The sequence below is a fragment of the Meleagris gallopavo genome, chromosome 14, assembly GCF_000146605.3.
Source record: "Meleagris gallopavo isolate NT-WF06-2002-E0010 breed Aviagen turkey brand Nicholas breeding stock chromosome 14, Turkey_5.1, whole genome shotgun sequence".
In the NCBI taxonomy this organism is placed as follows: Eukaryota; Metazoa; Chordata; class Aves; order Galliformes; family Phasianidae; genus Meleagris; species Meleagris gallopavo.
The window spans coordinates 2,900,550-2,909,993 of record NC_015024.2 but is presented as its reverse complement, the minus strand read 5'-3'; the positions used below and the strand labels follow the sequence as shown (position 1 = coordinate 2,909,993).

Sequence of the window (9,444 nt, the reverse complement as noted above, 5' to 3'; positions counted from 1 at the left end):
AAGGTAAAAACCGTAACCTACCCTTTCGCTAGGAGGACCGGTTTCTTGTAGCTTTTAAGTTAAGTAATGCCACACTACTACCTTTTTTTTTTTTTTTTTTTTGCTCAGCATGTCCTTAGATAAAATGGAAATACATCTTGCAGAGTCCAGCCAGGCAAACAAATGGAAATATAGCAAGCTACTGAGCTTCACCTCCAACATATTTTATTTAAAAGCAATTGCAAAAACAAGTACATCTTGTTTTAGGCAGCAGGCAATCTGTCCTACCCTGAAATGCAAGGCTGACAGCTGCTGTGAGAAACAGCAAATGTGTGTGAAAGTAATGTAAAGTAATGTTAATTTTTTGCATTTTTCTTGTAGTTGGTGAGCAGAAGAAAGCAGCTATTGACAATGCACCTACCTGCTTCCGAAGCATGCTGCTTTTGTTTGGGATTGAAACTGCTATTGAGAATCTGATTCAAGCGTTCAGCTTGGAAAAATGAATACCAGCATAATGTACAACAGGTAGCAATTTCAAAAGTAGTTTTAATTAAGGTATTGTGTTACGCAGTCTATAATTTTATTGAATATAAACATTAAGTTATTCTCCATTTAGAAACCATACTCATAAAACATGCTATCTGTACAATTATGGCACGTTATATATAAATTGTCATGACATGAAAATAAATACAGCCATTTAAATACAAAAATGCCAAATAAAATAGTTACATGTACAGAGTGATTTCATTATAAATTTATCTTTTTTTGAATCATTAATGTACCAGAGTGGTTTATCTTTTTAACATTTTCTAGATGCCTGGAAAGTGTTAAAAGATCATGCACTGTCAAAATCAAGTCCATAAAAAGTGGAAGTTTCATTTCACAGCTCTGTAAAAGTACAGTGATTTTAAAATGACTAAAGACTCCTAGAACAAAGAGTTCTAAGAATAGCTTTCTTATTAAATTAGGCTGGAAGTAGGCAAATAATTTGAAGATTTTGAAGAAACATTATGCTTAATGTCATTGTATGAACTAACTTTTTTCCGTAGCGGTGTTGGGTAGAGATGGCATTAAATTAAACCAGAAAGGCCCTTCTGCTTTTGTAAAAGCCAGTGGGTGAGTTGAGCACTGCTTGCTGTGAACAGTACGTAATTCTCACACTTCTGGGGGAAATTTGAGTAGATATTATAAAAGCACCACATTTCATACCTTCCTCTCTGAAGAAACCAAACATTAGACAGACGTTTTGTCATCTTCCTTCACTTCTATTCCATGTACCATTACTTCATTTGTGAGCTGTCAGCATTTTTCAGGAGTTCCTGCCCTGCTGTAGCTGTCACTAAACAGAGCTGTTCAAACCAATGTGTACAATCTGAAGTCACGGTTTTTAGACAGTAAGTTGTTCCTGGAATCAAGGGCCAAAGATGAGAATGATGTGGACTCCCAAATAATATTAGGAGGCCTCCTTTTTGAGTCCATAGCTGCTGTAAGCATGCATAAGCAGTCCAACTGCCTGTTCTGTACTTTAGTTAAGATAAAGTATTACACAGCAATAGCAAAACAGCTGGAGAAACCAATAATTAAACCTACTAATTTCAAAGCAACAGTGTAGTATCTTAGTTTTAATATTGCAATAGTCTCCTACTGTTCTGGAAGATTGGGAAAAACTGACAGAACAGATTGGTTTGCATCAGAATCTACAGCAGAACAATGCCAGAGATTGTTTTGATGAACAGCAGCTCAACGAAATATCTTGGTAGATATAAGGCAGACTAATTTCAAGTTTGAAATCCAGTAGACAGGCAAAATTCATTGCTCCTTTATCCACTGACATGTTACTGGCTTAGCTAGTTTTGTGCAATCTTTATTTCATCTTTAGTTTCTTCTTGCACGGCAATGAAACTTTTATCAACACATACACTTCTATTTGCATATGAAATGTCTTTGAAGTTACAGTATTAAAAAAACTGAAACTTTTCAGTTGTGGATAATCCTTCCTCAACTTCTCTAACAGTTGCAGATTCTCTGGTTTTTAAAAATGGACCTCTTTTTCCCTGGCTTTCTTACAAAAGAAGCGGTTATTACTGCTGTTAACTACCAGCTCATTACATTTAGTATCACACTGAAGTGAGAACAGCCCGTGACCCTGCTCCACAAAGGCATACTGTCACCTGGGAGTGGAACATAAGAGATTGCTAACATGGTGCCCTACTGGTGTATGTGTGGTGGTACTTTGCATTTCCTCTTTCTTCCTTGAGTTGAGGCAACTTTACAACATTGTCTGATTCCGCTTTTTGAATTTCAGGTAACAAAACAGTTCAAACATCACATTGAGATCTCAATGTAAATATGTTTAAATATTAGCCTACGTTATTTTGAAAATATTACCAGTAAGCAGACATTAATCACAAATAACAGCAGCTCACTGTAGCTTCAGTAGCACCTCTCTGCATTTTAGGGTTTGTAATCCCCACTCCTGTGGGGAAAATGGCTGTGGATTTTATCACACTACCCCAATTTTGAGTTTATCTTCAGTCTCTGAATCAGGATCTTCTTTGCAGATGGACTTCTGCAAAAAATCACACAGGTTTCCAGCTGCATGTACCCATGTTTGTACAAAGTAAAGCCATCAGTAAATTGCTGAAGTAGTGATATAAACTTAGCTGTAGTACTCATTGTGAGAAAGTGACCTCCTAAGCTTCAGAAAAGAAAATCAGGTACTGTCACCTCTTTTGTCACTTAAAAAGAATGAGCCTTGAAAGCAGCTGCTCATGCTATGCAGTATGTGGGATGTCTGAGATAATGCCAATATCTGACATGATCTGAAAGACCTAAAGTAATATGGAAAATGTAGAATATGTTATTTCTATCGCTCAGTTTATATTAGGAAAGTGTGAGCTGTGGCTTCACCTTCAATAGCAGCACATAACATAGAAAATAAAAGACAAGTATGTCAGACGAGTTCAGCTATCACATAACATTCAGATATGCTTACCTTTAACCCTTTTCACTTAGTTTCAGAAGCTTTAGGTAGACAGAAAGTGATCACTAAGTTTCTGGAGGCAGTCTGGTTTTCTTAACCTTGCGCATTAGTACTTGAGTGTTTGCAATAACGTGGCAGTCCCTTAGATCAGTAACACTTGAAAGCCACTGCAGTTCTATTTTCAGTGGATTTAATGCTAAAGATTTCTAGTAGGTTTTGTTAGAGCATTCCTTTCCCTTATAGAAGGTATGAGTGGGACTTAAAAGCACAAGCTTCAAGGCAATTCTCTTGTTAGTAATTAGGTTTTCAATGTTAGTGCAATACTTCAGGAAACCTTTACTTCTGTGCTATCTCAATTCTAAAGAAGTGGACTTTTTGTATTAAATTGATCTGTCCTCTAGTTCCAAGGTTTGGCACGTTATCTGTTCTGTCATATTAAGTACATTCAGTAAGGTTACACAGCCAATGCATGTTCTAGTGCTACTCCATGTCTTTTTAAAGGCATACCAATTAGAAGTCGTTTCTTAAAGCAAAAACATTCACAGCTGAAAAATGCACTGAACACAATAGAAAAAAATCACCATAATTGTATTCCATTGATCTCTCACTTTCTAATGTGTTCTAATAAAAGTAACCTTAAGGAAAGAGTTACACTTTGTGGAGAACTAATGTGCAGTCTTCATTCTCCTTGAAGAGACTGGACATAACTGGGTCATCTTTGGCCTGTACATTCTTCAAATAATAGTTTACTATCTTGCCATCGAGTTTGTACTGATGAGGAATGCTTTCATACGGTTTAAGATCGAGGTCCAGGACAGAAACAGAAAAGGTGAATCTTGTTTTGGATGCAAGTACCACAGGTCTTTGCTCAGAGCTGGAAAACAAAACCATAATGCACATCTGAGTCACTGAAATTATTTTTCATTCTTGTGTCTCAAGTTCCCTTGCAGAAGTGACTCTTGTTTCTTTTATACATCCCGTGAAAGCCATGGAAGGTAAACTTCATTCAGTGTAGCATTTAGAAACCATTGCTCCAGCTTAACAATTCTAAAGCAAATTTGTTGGCACTTTTTAGACTCATTTTCCTTTTTGCTTCCACACAGCATAAGTTAAAACATTATTCACAATTGCTGTCTTTATAGCTAGTAAATATAACCCATCTCTAAGTGATATTGCATACAAAGCAAAACCCTTACTAATTAGCAGAAGCAATTACTGCAACTCCCACTTAAGTTCAAGGTAATACAATTTAGAATCAGAACTGCTGATATACATATACACATTATTAAATTCTCTGTCCTTCAGTATATAAGTCAACCACTGCACATGCAATCTCTCTCCTGAGTATTTCATTCAGGAACTACAGCACAAATGCAGGAGGCTATATTCTCTAAAGCTTTGGTAAAGCAAACTGCCCCACGTAAGAGCAAACTTAGTGCTGGCACAATTCACAAAAAGTAATGCTGTGGCAAAGTCCCTTAACTTACCATGGAAAATGTCCCCTCTCAATTATTGCCTTGTTTCCCACAGATACGCTTAACACAGACTTGTGCTTTCTAATTAAGCAGTTATGGACAACTCATCTTGAAAAAGAAGTTTTTCATATAAGGACACCATGGCAGAAAAAATCAAACTAGTCAAAACTAGAATTCTAGCTAAACTTCTACACTGTGAACTATCAAGACAGACTTCAAAAAGGGAGTAAATATGAAAACTTGACCCATTTTATTAACAAAATTCTTCACAGATGTCTTCTACTCCTGTCTTAAATTGGAACTCTACTTTATTAATACACCCACAGCCAAATATTTGAGGCACGCTTCCTCAAAAAAATCAACTTTTAAAGTTACATGAATCAACTGAACTATGCTTCCCATTCATAGTGAATTTGAGTTGTTCTCACCACTCATCTTGTAGACAAGGTGAAAGGGCGATCATGATGGAGCAGTCTTTAGCAGTCATCGCAATTCTGTACTGTTGCACCTACACAACAAAGAAATATCTTCAATTCTCCATTAGGATTTGTATTTGTCTAGATATCAAGCATACAGCTCCTTATAAAAGGCTTTAGTAAGTGCACACAGTATTTTAGTAAGTCATTTTAAGAGCTAGAAATGATCTCTATAGCAGATGTTTAGCAGAAAAGCAAGTGGTATTACAGCAACCTGTGTAAGAATCACATTCATTTCCTACAGATTCTGTTACTTAAGAACAAAGAAGTACCAGGTCATGTAAATGCCTCCTCAGCTTAGGAAGGAAATAACTAGCTCTACTTCCCCCCCTCCCCTCCCCTCTAGAACAGATGCTAAAAAATGTTTGGTTTCAAGTACTTCTGCTATATAAACATACAGCCTTGCACAGTGGCAAAAATCACCATTTTCCTATGCAAAGCTCTAACAAGACATCAGTGATGCTAACACACTATCCACTGATTTCAGTTCGGTGTTTATTACAATTGTCAGACTGATTAACAATGCACACAGGAAAAGTACCTTTGTTAATGCAAATGCTATTGTCCCATCGTCTTCTGTTGAAAGATCTAGCAGCTTCTCATAAAACGCTTCGTTGTAAGGTCCATCTATCTGTAATGTACTTCTGAATACATTTTAAAAGAAGATTTACAAACAGCCAAGATGATTTACTGCCAGTAAGATCAACAGCCCCGATGTTCAGATTAGAACATACCACGAAAAGCACTAAGGATGGAACAGGTTAACACTCAGCTAACGCTGTGGCCATCCCCACCATGCTCACTTTTCTGAAGATGTGCATCCATTTAGGTTTTGGTGCTAGGGTTTTTTTTCCTGTCATTTTTAATCTGCTGCTACTCGTATGTCACAAGAACAGTATTCCTTAGCAAAAAGTTCCAAAGTTGAGAACTGCTTGTTCTAAACTGCTTGTTTAGAAGTTCCCAAAAAGCCATGCTGAAAACATCAGGGTATGATCTCTCCTGATAAGGACCTGTTCTGCCCCAGCTTCACAACATGTGCAGGTACTTGATGTGCTAGCACTGGGATGGTTCCTTTGGCAACCTTCCTTCCCACATTAAATAGCAGAACCCCTGAAAATCTGAACCCCTAAAAACGGGGTTTGCAGCATAAAAACACCACACAGATGAAATACATTTTAAAATAACTTGCCTAATGTATAGATATCCAGGTAAGCACAGTGAATGATTTAAGCAGAACTTGAGGCCAATTCATTGCCCTCCAGAAGATAAGGCTTCAGCTGCAACAAAGGAGGCCAGAAGAGCTGAAGGAGCACAAGCTGCCATGTCTTGCAAGTGAAGCCAGAGTGCCCTCTTGTGAGCACGGGCAGGAGGACAGGCAGTTACTCAAGAACGCAGGAAGCATCCAGTTAAGTCTTTTTACAGTGATTATGTCGACTAATAAGCTTTATTTCAGAATGAATGCAGCATCTTGAGCTGCTCCAAAAGTAATGCCTCCTATTTGGTTCCACTGGCGGAATGGCAGTAGAGGTTGAAGCTTCTCATTAATATTCCTTTAGGTTGCATTGCCATGCAGCAGATGGCAGCAGAGGGACAGTCTGACAGAATGGCATCTGACATGGAAGTGCCTAAGAAGCAAAGGTGTGTCATTGAGTTCTTCCACGTGTAAAAAAGGCACCTACTGACATTCACTGACACTTGCTGAACGTTTATGGTGACCAAGCAGCAGATGTGAGCACAGGGAAGCAGTGGGTGGTGTATTTCGGCAGTGGAGACAGCAATAGAGGGTCACCTCCCTCCACAGGTGCATGTTTTTACTAGCATAGCATGCAGGCTGTTGATCACTGCTGACAAAAATGTACAGTGGTAAATGGTGGTAACAATGCCGAAAAATAGTGTCTTGTAGCTGAGAATTTGTTCTGTTAAATAGCATCACTGCACTCATTCTCATTGCTGTAGCTTCCAGGGGAATAAATAGGAGGCATTACTTTCAGAGCAACCTACATACAAAGGGCAGGGTGGCCAAGAGCAGATGGACAGATAATAAACCATTATCCATTCATCTGTTCTGTGAGAACCTGCAGGCATAGTTTGGACTGCAGCTGAACATCAAATTAAGGGTATTGAAGTGCTGGTAGGAGGTAGACTAATATAGACTTGAGAATGACTGTAAAAATATCATTATTACTGCAGACATTGTTCTGCAGCTTCTGAAGGCAGGGGAAAGCTACCATCCATTCTACTGTATCTTTCCTCAAAGGAACAGTATTTTCTTTCATATTTTACTGTGAGCTTCCTTTAATTATTACTTTAAAATTCACATCAAATTCATTAACATCAAAACTTGAAGCAGTAAATCTCATCTATTTCAGATTTCAAGTTAGAAATTCAGAATACACAGTGTGCGATTAAGGGAGGCTGCACACAGCAGTAAAAGTTAACAAATAGCTGTGTTTGCACAGAACCAGACTTGTCTGCAAAACCACTTGATCAGAATTGAAATGGCATCAAGTCTTACCTCTCTTCAGGAAATTCCTCTAAGTACTGTTCAACTCTGTTGTACAAAGGGTAGAGTCCTTCAATATCCAGCATGTCAAGCATCTGAGCCTGAAGAGTTTTATAAAGGAGGCAACCCCTTGGTAAGCCAGAGCTTTCCAATTTGTGTTTACCTAGAAGAAAAGGTGTTTTCAAAAAAGGCAGCCATGAATGTCTTTGTTTTGCTTCACTTCGCCATGGCAAGTGCTTGTTCACGAAGCAAATCCAAATATGCTTCAGATCAATCCAAGGAAAAAAAAAGCACTTTGATTTTCAAACGCCTCCACTATTCACACCTTCTCTTTACCAGGAGAGGAAAGAAAACAAACCATAGCCTAGCTGGCTACAGCTGTCAAAAAGGGCAGGGGAAGGCAAGAACCAAATGTTATGTAGCTAACCAACAAAAAGCAACCAGACTTCATTACACACAGCACAGCCCCAGTCATTTAAATAATCTGTTGTTGTTGTCAGCTCAAGCTGGTGTTCAATTTATCCTCTACTGCCTTCTGAACTAATTTTAATCCCCTTCCATAGATGGAGGTGGTAGAAGCACTCACTACAAGGTCATAGTAAAAACAATGACCTAACAGCAATGCAGCTCAAATTTGATTGGTTGGTTGTTGTTGTTGTTTTTTAGTTGCTAGAATTCTACCATTTCAGTTCTCACACCAGTGAAGAGCAAATGAGAAGCAAGGATCCACATCTGTGATAGCAGTCGATTATGGACAGTGCTCAAGAAATTATTTCTTACCATTTCTTACCAGCTCCTTATTAAAAGCACTTGCTTCACAGTAGCTTCTTCCTTGGGAGACAGGAACTGTCTTCATATCACCTGCCCTGCAGGCATCAGTACTACTTAGTAGCGTCAGAGTTATAACATGGATTAGTTCTTTAACAATTGTCCTTGTACAGTGTGGCCCACTGACCAACCCATTTGAAGGAAAGAAGAAAGGTTTTAAATGACGAGCGAGTTCATTCCAGTCAGAGGAGCACTCCTGATCATCCTTACAGCCATAAATTAGTTCCCCATTCTGCAAAAGAAAAAGATAAATGTAGGTACTCCATGAAATCCAGTTACTTGTACGCAGTTATCCAAAATACCAGATTTAATAGTTTAAAATGACACACGGTGCAGAAAAGAGTGAACTAATCTAACAGTCTGCATACAAACACATTCCCAATCTTTTAGAAATTTACCCAACTTGTTTAATCAGATATCCCAGGTAACGGCCTTTGAATTAAGACTATAAAAAAAAACATTTAACTCACACACTGCTTACTCCACTAAATCCACTGTAAGCAATTCAAACAACAAAAGTGAACTGATCTTCAGCTAATTTCCCTATCTGTCCTTTCTGAATAAGGTCAACAGTGAAAAAGTGCCATATCAAACAAACTCCTTTCAAAAGTACACTGGAAAATGGAAGGCAATAATAAAATGGGGCAAAAAAAGCAAAATAGTTACCTGTACCTGGATAGAACCACCGGGACAATTCAAGCTTAAGTAATTGAAATAATTGGCTTAATACTGGAATGAACTGAAAATAATTTTAATTATTTAGAATTAATCTGAAAATAATCCATCAGTTACTGCTTTATATTTTCCTACATTATCTGCACATAGGAAAAAGTGACTTTTTACTTTTTCAGTGAGGTGCGTTGCACATTGGTCTTCATGTTGTAATATTATTATATTATTCCAAAAATATTTGTAGCAACATGCAAAGTTCTCCATTTTCTTCCTCTGAAGAACGTACAGTTTAAAATCATTTGAAAGTCTCTATTAGTTGCTTCTTGCTGATTCATTCACTAATTAGTTCTGAGAAATTACTTACCTGCCCTATCTTGAAATCTAACTAAGAATTTTTCCATTTTCTTCCACTTCACAGTCCAACACTGACAGTGCCTATTAGGCAGTTTGAAGCAGGATCTTGACTGTCCAAGTGCTGAAATCAATTTGTTTAGAAGCCAAAGCATAAAAAATTAAACATTAAAA

The 9,444-nt window shown here is 37.8% G+C and overlaps 2 protein-coding genes across 4 annotated transcripts in view; one reads left to right on the top strand and one right to left on the bottom strand.

Annotated features, from left to right (window-relative positions):
- The window catches only part of CENPP (centromere protein P), a 121,979-nt gene extending 121,466 nt beyond the window's left edge, over positions 1–513 (top strand). For all 3 annotated transcript variants that reach the window (XM_010718394.3, XM_010718395.3, XM_010718393.3), the window contains one exon: positions 361–513. In XM_010718394.3, coding sequence (XP_010716696.1) covers positions 361–482 — 122 coding nt within the window. In that variant the 3' untranslated portion in view covers positions 483–513. The remainder of the gene's footprint in view (positions 1–360) is intronic.
- Positions 514–742: 229 nt separating this feature from the next.
- IPPK (inositol-pentakisphosphate 2-kinase) overlaps positions 743–9,444 on the bottom strand; it is a gene marked incomplete at its 5' end in the record, with an annotated part of 14,015 nt that continues 5,313 nt past the window's right edge. Inside the window, 5 exons of the mRNA XM_031555525.1 lie at positions 743–3,839; positions 4,869–4,948; positions 5,458–5,560; positions 7,432–7,582; positions 8,200–8,479. Coding sequence (XP_031411385.1) covers positions 3,614–3,839; positions 4,869–4,948; positions 5,458–5,560; positions 7,432–7,582; positions 8,200–8,479 — 840 coding nt within the window. The remainder of the gene's footprint in view (positions 3,840–4,868; positions 4,949–5,457; positions 5,561–7,431; positions 7,583–8,199; positions 8,480–9,444) is intronic.